This window comes from Anguilla rostrata, chromosome 10 (assembly GCF_018555375.3).
Source record: "Anguilla rostrata isolate EN2019 chromosome 10, ASM1855537v3, whole genome shotgun sequence".
NCBI lineage: Eukaryota > Metazoa > Chordata > Actinopteri > Anguilliformes > Anguillidae > Anguilla > Anguilla rostrata.
Window position 1 is genome coordinate 6200098 of NC_057942.1, and position 18245 is coordinate 6218342.

The following is an 18245-nucleotide window of genomic DNA, read 5'->3' on the forward strand; positions in this document are numbered from 1 at the left end:
TGAAGCATAACCTTTCCCACTGTTTGGGCAAAAAATAAATAAATAAATATTAAAAATAAATTATTATTTTGTGCCAAGGCAATTTTCATATGTACACAGTTCATTCCTCAGGGCCTTTCATATATTCTCAAATGATGTTCTCCAAAAGAGAAAAAGAACTACTTTCAAAACCAATTATTGTGAAAATAATTGAGCATCGATATGAATCAAAGACTACGTGGGGCCCTTTGCTTTGTGTTTTTTTCCCATTATTGTGCGAAGCCACTCGAGTCTCCCTCCGGGCCAAAACAACCAGACGGCGGGCGGGCGGGCGGGCGGGTGGGGGGAGGCGAGCCGCTCGAAAAACCGCCGGCGCGCATCTCCCAGCCCACCCGAAATGTCAAGGCAAAAGAGACGAAGCAAGGGCGGGGGGGGGGCGGGGGTTGTGGGAGGCAGGGGAGCAAGCGAGGGCGAGATGGTGCAAGAGGAGGTTTTCTTTCTACACACGCCGTCAAAAAGCTGCCCCCCCTCATATGTGGCAACCCGAGTTCCCAGAAGTCCCGGCCCGGCCCGGCCTGGGGATTTTTTTTTTCCGCGCCCAGTCGTAGGCGCTCTGCCACAAGGGCGTCCGCACGCGGTTTGGAAAACACCGAAATACTCGGGTGTTTCGCGGAAAAAATGCCACTGCACAATGGGGTCAAGGGACCGCTGACTATTCACAATATGTAGGCCATGTTGCAGGGCCCCAAGGTCACACGGTCAGGCTGAACTTTGCGGCCTAACGGCTTCAGTCCCGGTGAACTAAGATGGATCCGATTCCACGCGCCAAGCGGTGTCGATCGGAAAGAGGCACCGCGGGCTACCAGGGTAATCCCCTCTGACAGCTTGAAGGTTCCAGAAAAAAGTCGATTTCGCCAACAACTGAGGTTTCATTCAGGTGAGTTGAGTGGCACGATCCACTGTTATCGTCTTTGGGGTGTCTTCAAAAAAACAACAGCTTGACGGAGCCGGAGACATTTTCTGGCAACGAAGACTACGTTTCCCATCAGCGAGCCTGGCATTGTGTGCACACGCGGAATGCACTTCCCTAACACTCTAGCGTTTTAAAAGATAGCATTTAGTCTCTCCCCTCAGTATCTGCCTTACACGGAGATACGTCTTACTCTATAGCGGCCTGACAGCTTAATTTCATGTTGTCGGGGATCTGCTCGACTGGATCACGCTGGACTGACACAGTGAACCCGACACTACCTTGTTTAGCGCGCTCTAACATAACCATGGCGTTTGTCACGTCCAATTACCTTTGGCTGACAGCCGTCGCTCTCGTAAGACACCGAAGCGCTTCGGGCGGGAGGCGGCCATTTCGCGGTTTCCGCTGGCCCGGGGCAGGTGGTGATTTGCGTACGCGGCGATGCGAACTGGCTGAAACCGGCGCGACCCTTTGAAACGTCGAAGAATGCGTCGGGTCGGAAAAAAACCGTCGCGGTAATGACTACGTTCGCCGTTCGCGGGGGCAAAGCCCGGTCGGCCGGCGGCCTGCGGCGGCCCCACCCACGCGGGCGTTGCCCGGGCAACCTCTAGGGCCACTGTGAAACACCCCCCCTCATCCCAGCCCAGGGGTCAGGAGGAAGTCTCTGGTCACCGGGCCCCCCCGTGCCCGTTCCAGAACAAATTGACGTGGAAAACCACACGACACACACCAAGGTTTTTTTTTTTTTGGTTTTTCCTCTCCGCTCAAAACGGTCCCGGTTTCCCGCCAAGCGAATGCGGATGTTCTTCAGGGCCGGATGGCCGCGGCGGATCCTGGCGCTTCTGGCGGTAAGAAGGCAACCAGGGAAAAGGAGCTCACTCACTCCCTTGGCCGGGTCTCTCTGCCCGCTGGTCCTAGCTGGCACGCTGGTTTGAGTGCAGAGCGGTACGGAGGGGGGTGGCGGGTTTGCGGCAGCTCAGAGATCTAAACAGGGCCGGGGAAAAGAGGGGGGAGGAGGTCGGCCTCCCTCTGCCGGTAAAGCGGACCGCTACGGGGTGGCGTCAGGAGCCATGCGGGACGTTCGGTTTTTGGGGATGTGAACATCATCCACCGTCGCATTTTGAAAAAGTACATCCTGCTCCACTTGGGCCGTCGCACACGCACACACAAAAAAAAAACAATTTAAAAAAATTGCGCCTGACACCTCATCCCAGACCCTGACCCGAGTTTAGCTCTCTGCAGCAGAACCGGAGTCCGTCGGACCGCAGGGGCCAGAATTTCCACAGACCACACCGCCCGAGAGCAGATTCCAGCTTTTGACCCTCCGTCCGCCTGGTGCTAAGCGCTCCAGGGTTACGACACTTCAGGCTAACCTTTGCACCGATCTCCCTTTCAGTCGACGGCAGAGCCGGCAAAAATCCGTCTCCCCGGCTATCAATCAGGACGGGCTATTTAACAAATTACAGGCTTTACTGAATCAATCAGCGGAGAGGAGAGAACGACACAGAGCAGGCCCCGCCACTCCTGAAATGAGAATCAATACTGCATAATAGACTTAGCTTTAGACAACAGAGTGCACAGACACAGATGTAGCTTCACTGTATATCACCCCCCCCCCCCCCACCCCCAAACCCCCCCGTCTCAGAATGGCGTAGATGGCGGCTGTTACTGTACGGGTACACTCGCTGACCTTGGGGTGAGATCTCTTTTAATGTGGAGGTCTGGATAAAAGAGGCTAGCGCTGGTGAATATGTACCCAGCTGGGACTGGAACAGGTTATCCCTGCTGATGTGACAGATTCACACCCCTCTGCAGGCACAGTGAGCCAGCGAACACACGGGGACAAAAGCCACATTTCAACATACGCCCTATATGCAGAGCAAATTTAATTAAACCAATACAGCTGAGAACCACACGCACACAGTGACACACACACACACACACTCACATTACATATTCACACTCAAAACACACACGCACACATTAACACACAAACACACGCACACACCTACACACACACACACACACACACACACACGCAGTGACAAACATACAAACATATATTCACATGCACACTTAACACACAAGCAAACACACATACACATATGTACACACGTGCACACCCAAACGGATACACACACACACACGTACATATGTATACATGTGCGCACTCACTCACACACACACACACACACACACACACACACACTGGCAACATCTCTGCAACAGAGATGAGTTAGGAAAAGGGGGGGGGGGCACATCTGACCTCGCTCTGTGGGCCACCAACACTCTCCGCCCGTTCAGGAGAACCCCACCCCCGCCCACGTGCGCCCCCACAAACCCTCCCCTGCCAAAAAAGCTTGAGCCAAAACATGCTTTCCCATAATCCCCCTGGAACCGCAGTCCACAGGCCCCACCCTGCCCACAGAGTGTTCCCGCTCAAACGGATGACATCACTGCCTCTGGCCAGTAAGTCAGAGCAGACAGCAGCCCAGATTCAGGCAGCCGGGGCAGGGGGACGAGGGGGGGGGGCTGCTGCCACCAGCCTACGCATGCACTAATCTTAGCGAGGGACCGAAATAAGGGCTACAGGGTGGAACCCGGGACAAGGTGCTGTCGAGGACCTTTACTGTAGACATGATAAACACCCATCTATACGTGTCAACCTACATGTAAACACACGATCGGACACACCACGCACGGACATTACACAAATGCACGTGCATGTATGCACAACCATACATGCGTGTTCATGCAGGCACGTACATGTGAACGTGCATGCTTGTACACACACACACGACAATGACTCAAGTACACTGCATGCATGTAAACAAGCATGTACATGCACACGTGTGCTAACAAAAAAATCGATGCAAACATACAATCTCACGTACAACAAAGGACCTAAAACCTTGTTGTTTATACACACACTTGCACAAGCACGCACACACACAAATATACACACACACACACGCACACGCTCACACACACAGCTAAAAAAGAAGCAGAGTTTCTGACATCACACAAATAAGGCCTGTATCCAAGCCCAGCACAGCATGATAGTCATTCTGGATAAATACCCAAAATGTAAACGTAATGATAGGTTCCACCATCTTGAATAAAATTTCACCCCCACTTTTTTTTGTTCCCGAGCTTTAACACGGGGGAATATGAGCGTCATGCTAGGATTCACACACTGTATCAAAACACAGATCACAACACTAATTGCCACAGCCTTAGGCGATATCGCCCAATCGAAATTTGTTTTCGTTACGACTTCAATCCGACGAAACAACGGGAGCGACGCAGCTGAACGTTCTGATCCCCAATTCGGCCGTGCGGGGGCCTGAGCCTGAGCGCGGGGGCGTCTGCGCAAACCGGTCGTTTTTTTCCCGGGGATAACTAGGAACAGGGCTCCTTTGAGGCCCACCGCCAGCCCACATACCTGCCGTGGATGTGGAGTAAGATCGCCTCTAATCCCGACATCCTGCTTCGTAAGCCCCTTCTGAAAGATCTGCCCTTTTTTTTTTTTTTTTTTAGGAAAAGACCCGAAAGGCGCGCAGCTACTCGCGGTGTCATCGCGGGGCCCTTCGTCCCGCCCCTCAAACGAAAAACCCCGCGGGCGTTTATTCAAATGCCTCCGCGGAGCAAAAGGACGCAGTTGACAAACGAGGAAGAGCCGTGTTTTTTTTTTGTTTGTTTTTTTTTTGACGTTTTGTTTTTGTTTTGTTCCGCTCCACGCCCCGTCGTCCCGCCTGTGTATATTTCTTTGTCTGAACTTTGCTCGGGGGGGGGGGGCAATTTTCGACAGACTCTTCCATCTCAGCTCCGCATAAACATGCGAGGAGGTAGCAGCTAGGCTAATCTCGGAAGCTCGTATCTTAATGTACGCTCTGCAGAGTACAGAGGGACAGCTATCCTGCACGTTCGGCAGATTTGCCTTTATTACCAAAAACAGGCGCCGCCTCTGATCCTCTCTCCTGGTGGGCCTCAGACGCGGCATCTCCGAAAGAAGTGTTTACAAATTGCGCGCCGCGCCACAAAAAAGGGCAAACAAAGGGAGGGCCGGCGTAAACAGGAAGAACACGCAGAGCCGTCCGCCATCCCCGCGAGACGCAGCCCATCGCATTCCTCCTCAAAGACTCCGAACGGGAACGTGCACAAGCGCTGGCGAGCAGGGACACTAACTCGTGAGGAATTCGGGAAATTGGGGGGCGATGGGAGGGGTGGGGTGTGGGGGGGGGGGGGGGGTTGGTGGTCCGAAGGCGCGCTGACCGAACGTTGCGGTCGTTTCCGGCTCCCTTGAATGGGAAGCCCTCTTCTTGACAACAATCGCAAAACCCACGCCGAGATTGTAATCAGACTGCTGTCCCAAGCTCATTCGCAATAGTGCAAATATTTGGCCCGACACAGACCCTACGCAAGTACGCGAACGCAAATGACATCGCCAGGCCGACGCACTGCCGACGCACGGCCCGGCTCTACATACCCGACGTGCGTTCTCACATCCCTGTGGAGCTAATCAACCCGCGTCCTCCAGGGGACGATCCGGGACAGCAGTGAAAGACTGAGCGGGGAAAAAAGCACAAATCAAAGACGGCTTCCTCCTGCTGTTGCCTGCTGTGATGTCCCTCGCTTGAAACGGCGGCTCACGCTTGCGTTGCGTTAACAATTTCAGGCGACACATTTCAGAACGCAACGGCGCGTGAAACCGGCTTTTGCGTAGCTCGAAGCGTCCGCGTCCGCGTACTTACGTAGGGCATGTTTCCGACCTCAAACCCCGCCCCCCCCCCGCCTGACTCAAACGCACACAGCAGTGACGGCTCTGACCCGGAGAAGCCTCTGTCTTTCCCCTCTTTTTTTTCCCCAACGCCGCGTACGGCGAGCGGCGCGGCCGGAAAAGGGCGGGAGGTAAGTGGGTTATCCCGAAATCCGCCAAAAGCCCTCGAAGCCTACCGCGGGATCAGCCGCGTTGGCTCACACAAATTTGACAGGAAGGAAGCGAGCCCGCGGACGGGGCCAGCCAGGCCCCCGCGGCCGGCCAGCCCTGGCGGAGTCTCCTGGGGGCTGTGGAGGGCCAAAACGAGCTCGCCGAGCAGCGCTAAGGTCCAGGGAAGTCGATGGCGTTCATTAATCCCGAGCTAACGATCCATCAATCCCCGACATTGAAAGAGCCCAAGATAGATTGGACCCATTAGCTTTAGTTCATTATCGGGCTTGTTTCTGGTCAGCAAAGAAAATAAGGTTATCTGCAATGAGTGAGGGAAGGAGAGTACCCCCCCCAACCCCCAACCTGCCCCCCGACACATGTACACGTACAAACGCTCACCCAAGCATTCTCTTAATAATCAGGATCTGATCCCCCACATATTTTCTCGGCTTATCAGTCTAATGGCGGAAGTAATTAAAAGGACAGAAAGACCGGATTCACGGGTGACCAGCACCTTCTCCTCACCACTGAAAGAGGATAAGCTATTCGCTCTGTCATGTCTTTGTCTCTACATCAAGGTCACCTAATACAAACGACGCTGTCTGATCCTCCTCCGTAAGGTCTCTCTTTCTGCCTCGAACATCATATCTCTGACACTATCAACAAAACGCCTGCATCCAACTTCGATTCATCTCCTTTAACCATTTGTCATTATAACAACATTATTTCTGTGCAGAAAAGAACCAAAACCTGCAATGACCTGAAAGCATACTGCATAATTATTTGTTTACAATTTCTCGACTCAACATAACTCCCACAATGAGCGCACAGAGAATGGCACATGATACAGGACGTTCATTGACAGAGCGGCAGTGAATTAATGGGTGCGATAAAACCCTCTTGCTGATTGAGGACAGCCATTTATCTCATAAAGATCTTTGTGTCCTTTCGCCAGATGTTTAATTGCAGACAGTGGCAGAACCTCGAATTTAAGTAGCACTGCACCAGGCAACCGATTGCTAATTAATAATTTCCCAGTAGTTGACTGGTGTCTAACATGCCGCAACCGCTACACTTCTTGACTTTCAAGAGTTTTCAGAGGAGAGAGAGCGATGGGGAGGGGGAGAGAGAGAAAGAGTGCTTTTGAACAATATCAAAAATAGTACAAAACTAAATATGAAGGTCACTCGCGTAGCATGTCTGACTTACAACAGCTATACACAACTTGCGCCAGAATAAAAAAAATGCACTTCCCATGTGTAAAGTTCATGTTTTCTTATAAATATTTCGTAGTTTATGTAGGCTCGCGCAAGCGGGGTTTTCCTCTTCAACATAAAAAACGGATTACCGTAGCTTTAAATACATTGTTAATACATACGTACAGATGGCAATACTTACGCACTGCCCAGATGGCGAAACCTCTAATTTGAATCAAAGGCTATAATTAAGAAACAAAAAATTAAAAAGCAAAGCATGGGGATTTGCTTTTTAAACATGAAACACAACACAAATTACAGCAAGAGAAGTTTGGTTTATGTGGTCGTTATTAAATATTTAAATGAACTATTTCTTTCTTCTCTGAAAAAAACGACCTCATTTTGAAACGCAATACGGTTCCATGTGTGTAATTTAGACTCGGAACTCCCCGCAGAGCTATCCGTGTTTCTTTAGTCTGGACAAAAGATAAATTGAAGATGACATGTCGGATGTCTGAAAGCGTGGGACTGAGTGGACACCGAGGTCTGAAGTTCATCTTTTCGTTCGGATAAGGACGATTTACTGTGGCGCGTTATGTTATGTGCATCGGTGTAAATAGTCTCTTGTGGTTTTACAAAAAAAAAAAAAAAAAAAAACATCAGTCCAAGACTGTAAACTACGCTTTGTCTCAGTGGTGATATGTCGCGAGCTTGCTGTTCAGAGCAAGCAAGTTGGGGTGGCACAAGCAATCGTTTGAACATACATAGGGTATTACATACTTTGTTAAACATTTAGTCCAGTAAATTACCATGTAATAACCCACACGCGATCACATTAGACAACATGGTCATGTGGGCTGACAGGCAATCCACATCTTAAATTATACTGAATTTGCTCTGTTATTGACATAACCTACGCGTTAATTATCGGACAGGTAACAAATATTCTAACAATGGATTTGTGCCGTTCTTTGCATATACAGGAAATAAAGTCACTGTAGAAATTATTCAACAAATGAACACGTACATTATCAAAGAAATTTAAAGATCACCTGGATATCCTTTCGCTCCACGCCGGGATGGCTAAGCAGCATACTGGTGCATTTTTTGGGTATCGGTGTCGTTACCCAAAGCGCAAACCCATCTTAAATGCAATAACAATGCAATGCGCATCGCACAAAAGTTGCCTTTAACTCGGCGCAGTTTTCCAGGGCGCCTGAATGCGGTATTTTTCATCCGCCTTTCAATGCTAACCCGAAAAGCACAAAACAAAACCGCCGTCAAAAGTATGTTAGCAACTTACCCGTCTCCAGTTGTGCTGCGCTTGTTGCGGAGAGAACCCCAGCTACAAGCAGCGTAGCAATTGTCAAAGAATCCATCGCACAACTTCAGGGCGAACGGCTGTACTGCGGTCTTCTTTTGAGCAGTCGGAGAGATGGCTCGCAGGTGACTTGTTTTGGACGTTGCAAACCCGAATCTGAAACGTCAAGTCGAAATCTGGCGGTCCCAGTTAAAGCCACCTCCAAAGGGCGTCTGAACTTCAAGGCAGATCCGCACCACACAGACACACGAGATAGTAGAACGCAAAGGATCCTATTTCGAATCATGTGACAGGAAATCGGAGCAACAGCTTTTCAACCTGCAAAACTGAGCTTGGAGCGCGAGCGCTACAGTGAGGTCAGACCTGTCCGTTTGCGCTCTTGGCGCATCGGATCGGTCCAATTGAGCCACGTTCGAATCACTTGCACTACTGCATTATTTTCACTCGGTCGAAACAGTTTTAAAGTAGTATTTCCTTGAGGACATGCGAATAGCCACGTCTTCATCAATCAACGTCCTTATGCCTAGAATTTTGGCTTCGTTCTATCCTTTCCAAAGTTTATGACCGAAATGGAGCTTCAGCTATACCGTCATTTCTCCGTATTTTCCCCGTCCTTCGTCTTCCCGCTCTATATAGGTTAATTCATAATGCATACAGTATATTGTTCACGTGGTCAGATGCATCGTGTCTTCTTGTCTTTCTATTACCCTTACGGTTGACATCATCACTACAATTCATATCACAGTCGAATTGCTTGGCATTTAGTCTGTGACTGAACCTCCCGCTATTTCTTTACACTGAGATGCATAATTGTTTCGAAGAGCCTGCGGGATAAATAAATGAAGTGGTCAATTGCTCAGACATCAGCTCAGATTTCAACGGGTTTATTGCGTTAAGAAAACCTACTGGGAGCAATTACTATGCTTTAAAATGACAACGGATGAAAGTAAGAGGTAGTTAATAAAAAACTATCCTTCAGACCATTAATGTCTCAGTTGAATCGCAAAATGTATATTATTATAGCCAAAAGAAACTGTATTGTAAATGTTTCAAATGTCTAATCAAATCAGTTTTGAATAATATGCAATATGTACTGGGGGGAGGGGGGGATGGTTCGGGACTCTTCTTGTCTGAGCAGGCTGATGCGTGGTTTTAGTATAATGCACCCGCTTCTTAATGGAAAAATCTGGGCTTAAAGTTTTTAAATGTATATTTTTTAAAATATATATGCAAAATGGCGCCCTCTGGTGGAAGCAGGTTGTCTACAGACGTGTTCGGTGGCGGCAGGGTCAAAGGCATTGCAAAAAAAAAAAACAAAAAAAAACAGGGATTGCACTTTCCATCACTGTTATTACATTTTGTAATATTCGTCCCTGTGTTTTTTACTACCACAGTTATGAAGATCTTACCAGAACCTTAGAAAGGATGGGAGGATATTAATGCACAATAATTAACACTGACAGAAATGGCCATTTGAGAGACAAGATATCACACTATATAACAAAAAGTACCTGGACACCCCTTGGTCTCGGGCCGTTTTTCATGGTAGTTCCAGTGAAGGCAAATCTTAATGCTACAGCATATAACCGCATTCTAGACAATTCCTCAACAGTTTGGGGAAGGCTCTTACCTGTTTCAGCATGACAATGCCCCCGAGCACACAGCGAGGTCCATACAGAAATGGTCTTGTTGAGAACGATGTGGAAGAACAGTGACTGGCCTGCACAGAGACCTGACCTCAACCCCATCCAGCACCTTTGGGATCAATAGGGAAGCAAACTGCAAGTCAGGCCTGATCGCCCAATCAGTGCCCAACCTCACTAACGCTCTTCTGGCTGAATGGAAGCAAATCCCTGCTGCAATGCTCCAACACATACTATAAAGCCTTCCCAGAAGAGTGGAGGTTGTTATTGCAGCAAAGGTTGGACCAACTCCATATTAATGCCCATAATTTTGGATGAGGTGTTGAATGTCAGGTGTCCACATACTTTCGGCCTTTGCAGCTTGTCTGCTGTGACCCTTTGTCTAATTCTACAGTTAACCTGAATAAATAGTTGAAAGTTACAAAATTCACTTTCCTAGTTCCCTGGCTTTTTACATATACAGCATTGTTCCTGATGAATATCATTTATTTATATGGTTATTAATGCTTTATGATGATTTGATTTACTTCTTTCGATTTACATATGTGTGGTGCCATCTCCAGCTCATATGCATTGCAAATCTTGCTATTGGCAGACGTCTTCTTGTTATTTTTTTGATATGTACCTTTCAGAAATGTCATCATTCAACATTTCTTTCTAATCTCTCTTCCTTTCACTTTACAAACATTTCGTAAGTTTATATAGAAAGCTTGCCAAAATAAACTGCAGCTCGTGCTTTTAGTTTGAAGAAATATCTCATAACTGATAAACATATCATGTTACACAGAGGCCAATAAACAAGACTTAAAAGCAGTGGGTACACAGTTGAAATGCTTCATCGTATTTTTTTTAATTCAGTTGAATGAATAAAGTAAGTACATTATACAAGGGCTGTTGCAGACTTTGTTGTGACTATCATCATGTGTCATACCAGTCTGAGCATGTTTGCGAGGTGCATTCTTTGTGGTTTAGTGCAGTTATTACAGCTCAGCCCTTTGTCTTTGATCTTCCTGTTCTCTTAAATAAAACGCGAGTGCAAGCCGTTCGCTGCCATATGTTTACGAATGCGTTCTTACCTACATTTCATTTTTAGCACGATTTATAGAAGGGCATAGCCTAATGCAATATTTTTAAAACAAGAACTTTTGTTATATGAAAGATGTGACTTGCTTTGAGTTTATGCCCGCTGATGTAAAAAATTTTGAACCGTCACCTGACAATGACTTTGTCAGACACTTTAAAACAGTACCCGTCTGAAGCGAGTGTCGTCTTTTTCGAGAAACCGATAGCCTGAGCGTGCTCGGTAAAACTGGTCTGTTGCCATAGCCCATGTTTAATTCACATTTCAATCTGCAGTCCGCTCTGTAGCTGTGCTATGACTGGATGGCAGGGCTCTTACCCGGGCAAGCTCTAGAACCGTGTAAATCAACACGAAACCCACATAGCAATCACCACCAACCACTAAACAAAAGAACCCAGAGTAGCCGACAATTTCAGCCTTCTTTTTCTTTTTTTGGTGCGACTTTCCAAGAAAAAAATGTCCCGTTCTGAAGTATGTGTTGAAAAATTTGTTTGAGAAATGCATAAATGTATACAAGCACAAAAGGAACACATGTAGACCATACAATGAGTCATTGTTCTTCTGTGACCGCAAATCAGAAGTTTTGTTCAATCTTTGGTTTCTACCCGCCAGTTCGGGTTCCATTGGCCATTGCAGTATTAAAATGCAGGAGAATGGACGACTCCCCATAGCCTACTTCTACTTTTATTATTTAAAAGGTTAGTTGCTACGTTCCAGCTGATTATTTAAAAGTTGTGTAAATCAGCCTTATTTGATAATCATAAAAGTAAGAGGCCTAAGCCTTAATCATGCCAACTTCATTAAGACTGTGAGATGGAATTAAATCTGGTGGTTCCATAGAGTATCTTTCTGCACCCTTCACCTAATTTCGTGACCGAGTTGCACATTTCTGTGGGCTAAATCATCAGCTGAATCAGAATATTCCTGCATGCGGTGACGTATCCCACCGCATCATATTTAATTTAGCATAATTTCAAAGCGACGAGACAATCAGCCACATTGTGTGTTTCCAGACGTGGAACAATGGTGAAAGGGGGAGGGGGAGGGGGGGGTACAGAACGTTCTGAGGTCGCGAGGCATTGTGCACCCACGGCGCGGCGCGTCCGACGGGTTTTCGCGATGAGTCCACGCAGTCGTGCCTACGCCGTCCGCCGCCGTCTGCGCGTTCAGCTCCCCGCGTTACGTAAATGTCGTAAATCTGCCTCTCTGGAATCCGCTCACAATACACGCTGTATATTTCACTGTTTAAAAAAAAAAACAAAAAAAAACCCCTTTTATGACAGTTGTTACATGTTGCCCCATCCCAGCACTTTTTAGTAATTTGTATTTGTCCTAATACTGTAGCTCATTCTTCTGCCTAGTTGGCTTTGCAGAGGTTAGGTCAGAATAGTGTTCACTGTGTGAACTGTGTTCTTGGCTAGAAATAGCTGTACAAAATAAGTATTGTACCTTACTGAACCCGTGTTTAGCAGTTGTCTATGACCATCAAAATGCACTTTTTTGTACGTCGCTTTGGATAAAAGCGTCTGCGAAATAAATGTAATGTAATGTAATGTAAGACCAGACGGGCTGCCGCGGCTGTCCTGCTGAGGTCACCCGAAGTCGTGTTTGCCCAGTGACCTTTGACCCCCGGCCACATTTTCTCCCCCCCCCCCCACCAGATGTCAATCACAGACCCCGCTGTGACTCTCCTCCTTCTTTGTCTAAAATAAAAGTTCACTCGCGAAGGCCCACCTGTACTCTGTAAATCACCCCCCCCCCCCTCGGACAGATGACTCACCCTTCTCTCTTTCTGCTCCTGTGCTCTCTAATTAGCAAGCGTTGACACCCCTTGGAATGCTACTTTACTGTCAACTGCCTTCCTTTTCCTCTGAAATCAGACAAAAAGCAACTAAAAAAGCATTTTTAAGGGGAATCTTTCACATTGCCAGCCCACTGAATCATTACTGGTAATTTACCTTACAAACATCCCTTGGACATTTATATCCAATTGATGCTGGAAATTAATTTGAGAATAATCTAAAACACATCATGACAGAACACACAGAAAGACACACACACACACACACATAAAACATCATAATTGATTTCTTCCACGTCTTGATTGATTCTGTCGATTAATACCCTCTCACCATCAAAGAGCACATGAAACAACCCAACGTACGGCATTTAGACTTTGTGCACATTCTTTACCTCTCTGAGCGCTCCCGCGTGTGGCTTTTCCCCCTAAAATACATCGTCTCACGGAACCACAAAGCACAGCTCCCGTCTGCTACGCAAACCACTAATAGAGCTGGGTTTTTATCATGGAGCCCCGGGCTTAGGTTACTGCCGATTGAAAGGGGGGTCTGTTCATTTAAGGAGCCCTTTGCCCCCTCACTGATCCCTCTGAATGGGACTAAAGAGCCTACTTTGAAGATACTTTTTTTTGGGGACGGACGTGTGTACACAGGCCGACGGTGGAGAATGGCGCAGTTTACTGGTTGGTAGGCCCCTTGTGTCTTTTTTTTTTTTTTTTTTTTGTCGCCGCCGCTGCAAAAAAGCAAAGATTAAAAAGAAGAGGGGTTCGCTAAGACCCTCTGCCGGGGGTGTAAACCTCGATTACGAACCCGATTGGCCAGGAGCTGACCTGGACTCGTAGGCCAGTGAGGCAAAAGATCAACAGGAGCGGCATTCCTTCCCACGCGATTCGCTGCTTATTGGCAGGCCGCTAAGCCGAATCCCACCATTACTCTATTTGTTCCAAAATATCTTTTATTGGCAGGCCACACGGCAGCAGATATGATGGAGGGGCCCGAGAACAGGGTGTCAAACGCGTGCCGTGAACAGTGAACCTGATAGGAGATGCTCTGAAATAAGGCTCTTCGATTTCATATGAGCATAAGCTCTCTGCCCCTGTTCAAAATTGGTACAGAACGCAAGAAACAAGGCTCAATGCAGAGAAATAGTCTGTACGCCAGAGCCAACAGCGAGAAGGCAGTATACAGCCATGCTGAAATTCAGGAAGATGCTAATGGCTTCATTTTTAAAATTTTGGGATTCGTCCGCAGCAGAAAAAAAAACAATTATTTCCACATCTGGAGGGAGTGTTCTCCAAGGCGGTCTCAGGAGTGGGACATACACTGTCCCATAATAGCACTTCAGCTTGTACTGGTTTTTTTTTCTTTCAGAAGTTCAAGCTTGAGTGCCTTTTAAGAGATCAGGGGACAATTTTGAGGTTTTTGTCAAACTGACGCAAGCTTTTTTTTTTTTGGAAAATGTTCGCCGTGAAGACCTGTTTGCAAGTATACAAAAATAAGGATTGAGTGAAAGATTACAGTCAGTGAGTTCAAACATGTCCCGAAAACACCCCAACCCAGAAACCCCTACCCCCTCCCCCCCTCCAGAGAGTCTGAATGTAAGATTTGAGGACAGAATTGACCACATTGCCAAGTTCTCGGTAGTTCTAACATTGTTCTGTTACCGCCAGCATTGTCATACACGATTATTATTGTTATTCATATTAACTAATACACAGTGACTGTAGGGGACCAGCTGCGTGAAATGCATGTTTGGATGCTGTTGCTAAGGAACAAGCATGACATCACCCCAGATTTGGACAGAAGCGGGGGTATTTTAAGTGACTATATGAGGGGTTTAATTTACTTGAAGGCGACCACTGGATGAATCAGACAGATTTGGTTTGCCGTCTACACCTCCCATGTGACTAAACTCAACCTAACAGGTATGTCCAACCAGGCTAATCATCAATCCAAACTCCACGACAACCATGACCCGAAATTAAGGGTGTGAATGTGGCATGATAATCGCTCTTGACAGACATCAAAATGAATCAGTAACCGTGCCTACTTAGCGCAGTGCTGTCCTTACGTGAATCCATATGCAATTCAATGTAAAAAGAGTGCTACTTTTTAGCTGTACGTACCACACTAATAACAGCAAGCATGTTGCGCTTTTTTACACATAGCCATACCTCTGCATTTAATGGCACAGCAAGAGATAGGCGTTCTCTTCAATCAGTCACAAAAGATTGGATTTAGCTGAAAATGCACGAACAAATAAAGCCACACTTTTTATGGGGGTGGGGGGCTGTGGGAGTGGGTGGGGGAGGGGGAGGGGGAGGGGGGGGGGCATAAAAATAAAACAAACGCGGGCTTCCTCGCCCAGCTGAAACCATGCAAATTCACGGCGCCTAGGTGACTTTGGCAAGGCTAACACATATGGGGGGGGGGGGGGAGGAGGGGGTGGGGGAGGGAACTGGTTCCTGTAATGACAGACCAGGCCGCCAAAGGCAACTCATTTACACGCTCCTCTTTGATGCCTGCAAAGGCAAATGGAGCTCCAAACGACCATTTCACCCTTTCCCCGACTTCTCCGCTCGAGCCTGGAAGCGCAGGGGAGTCGGCCATTTTCCTGCCGAGGATCAGGGTAAACACGACCACAGCATTTTCATAATATTATGGTTCGCCTCCAGGCCTCCGCGCTCCGCCTGCATTTAACTAAATAGGGTTAAAATGTTAATGGCGAGATAAATGCAGAGGTGACAGAAGGCCGGTCGCCTTTTTGAACCGCCATTTTCATTTCATTTCCTCTGGACAGCCGCCCAGAAGCCGGAGAAGCGATTTCAGGCGTCACGCGGCAGTTAAAATGAAATTAAACCGGGTAAACACGCCCGTTTGTTCTGGCGCTGCCGCTTCAAGGTGCCTCAGGAGTGGAACTGCAACTGGGAGCGAATGGGAGGTGGGCGGAGGGGGGGGGGATTTGGTCAAGCTGGGAAATCCAATAGCCTGAGTAGGTCTCTCATTGGCCAGCAGAGCACCGATCACTGCCAAAAGGGCTTGCCCTGATCGCCAGGGAACAGGAAGTTCCCGTGAGATTGTTGCAAGGGGATTCTGGGAAGTCACTGCCAGCAGGAAGGGCCGAGAATCCCGGCATGCAACGGAGCCAGTTTTCCTCTGATCCTCTTTTGGCAGAAAAGCGAAAAAGATGGAGGAGATGCCGCTCTGAATTCTACTCAATCTCGCAGACTCAACCAATTATGGTACCAAAAACATCTGCACTCTCACTTTCACTTAAGCAGGTTATGAACTTTTGGTTCACGGTAAAAAAAAAAAAAATTCAGAATTAATATAAATAAAGTGAAGTTTGCACATTTTTTCCTTATAAATTAAAAAAGAGAACAATTTGAACTAGTAGACATTAATGAAAAAACACACAGTGCTATCAGAAAAAATATAATTAAGATAATTTTTCTTCACAAACTAGTAGCTTGTGCAATAAAAAAAACAGGTATTTAAATCATTATTTCAAGTGTGAATGAGTTCATGAAGACCTAAAGACCTGCCTTTTGAGATCCGTGAGGGAGAAACACCGGAACATCGGAGCTGCGCCAGACTTTCCGTCAGTTTCCTGTCAGTCACTCAGAGGCCCAATCCATTTTTTTGGTGCAGCTGGAAATTCAGCAGCTTTTCATTCTGCAACAACATCTGTAGGTTTCACATCACAACAGAGAAGGCCGCAACGCTCTGGTGCGCCTGTTGCTGGGCCTGATGGGAAATAAAACCTTCTTTCTATTATCTGGCACCCCCTCCCTCTCTGCCTCCCCCGCCCCGCCCCCGCCCCCGCCCCCGCCCCCCTCTGAATTTTTACATACTGTTATCCAAACGCGTAAACAAGTCAGACCGTTCGGCTGCAGGGGTACGCTGAGGACAGCCCCGGCCTGCGGACCCGACCGGGACGAACGGCACAGACATCATTCCCCCCCGACGAGTTTCCATTCGTTTCCCGGGGAACGCTAACCGCACCGCGCTCGAGGAAACCTAAACAAGGAGCAGAAGCACGGAAAACGTGTCCGCGTCTCGTTCGCGAGCGGCCATTACACATTAGCAGCTATGAAGCCGAATATAATTGGCGTCCTCCAAACCGCTTCGTTGTCCATGGATTTATAAGCACTCAGACCGCCATTTGAATCTAACGGCCATTTTGTTATTCTCTGCTATTTGTCTTGTTTCCCATCTCTTCCTGGAAGAGACCAGCGTCCACTTTTTTTTTCCTGGGAATTTTCTCCAAGATAAGAAGTCATTATGTCAGCAGTACTGCCAGCCTTCTGGCAAAGAGGGAGGATCATTTGTACTGAAGTGGATATTACTCCCTAAGGGCCATTCAAATTTTCCAGGATGTCAACCAAAGATCATGACAGGTTTTCGCGCAAGTCATTTGCAAAATCTCTTTTGAGTATAGAAAAAAAAAACGTTAATACACGTTTCTGACTGATCAGCAGGTCTTCAAAGCAGCATTAGCCTTACAATCATGGCATGAACTAAAAATTTTCACCCACTGACCAGAGTGGCTTGTGGATTCTAAAAAATCACCAGCCATTTCCAACATTTTACCAGCCATACTTTACAATATAACACAACCTGATCGGTCAACTGCCAAAGTGGCAGCTAGAGTAGAAAATCTTACAGCCATAATCAAAATCTCACCAGCACTTGGCTTGTGGTTGGTGTTCATTTCACACTCTGCTTACAATGTCCCTCTATTGTACCTGTACAGTACCTTGTAAATTATATACGCTGCAAGTATACCTAGAAATGAATTTAATAATAACTTCAAGGCAGAAATTCTGACTTCAATCTGAAATCAGCACTGTGTAGGCATCTAGCCGGCAGCCCCACAATGCCTAGAGTGCATGAACTAAAACTATATGCCTTGCTGTAGGAATAAGGGTACACCTGCCATTTTAACTCAAAATCACTGAGTAAAGTTACACTACAGGACCTCATAGAAACGTGGCCCATTGACGAGGAATAACCACTCAGATATGCTGGATGTAATTGCTTTCGTGCTGAAAGCAAAGAAACAGCTCTTGGCAGGTGCAGGGTTGCCATGGGTTACAGCTGTCTGAATTTCGGATGGGATTTGTGGGACCTCAGGACACTGTACAGGTAATCAGTGTGGTTGATCCTCAAGGTGGGGAACCATCCGGGAGACAAAAGCACAAAAAGAAAGAATAGTTCAAACCAATAGATAACAATAGTTTCAAGCCATGTTTCAGATGTAGGCTAAAAAAATAATGATTTTATTATCCAACAAAAAGCCACACCATATTAATAGGTAGCAGTG

General features: G+C 47.2%; 1 protein-coding gene across 1 annotated transcript in view; it reads right to left on the minus strand.

The window, feature by feature from the left end:
* Positions 1-8860, minus strand: part of kremen1 (kringle containing transmembrane protein 1) — a 56693-nt gene extending 47833 nt beyond the window's left edge. Inside the window, exon 1 of the mRNA XM_064353693.1 lies at positions 8379-8860. Within this exon, the coding sequence (XP_064209763.1) occupies positions 8379-8454 (76 nt within the window). The 5' untranslated portion in view covers positions 8455-8860. The remainder of the gene's footprint in view (positions 1-8378) is intronic.
* Between the last annotated feature and the right edge of the window lie 9385 nt (positions 8861-18245).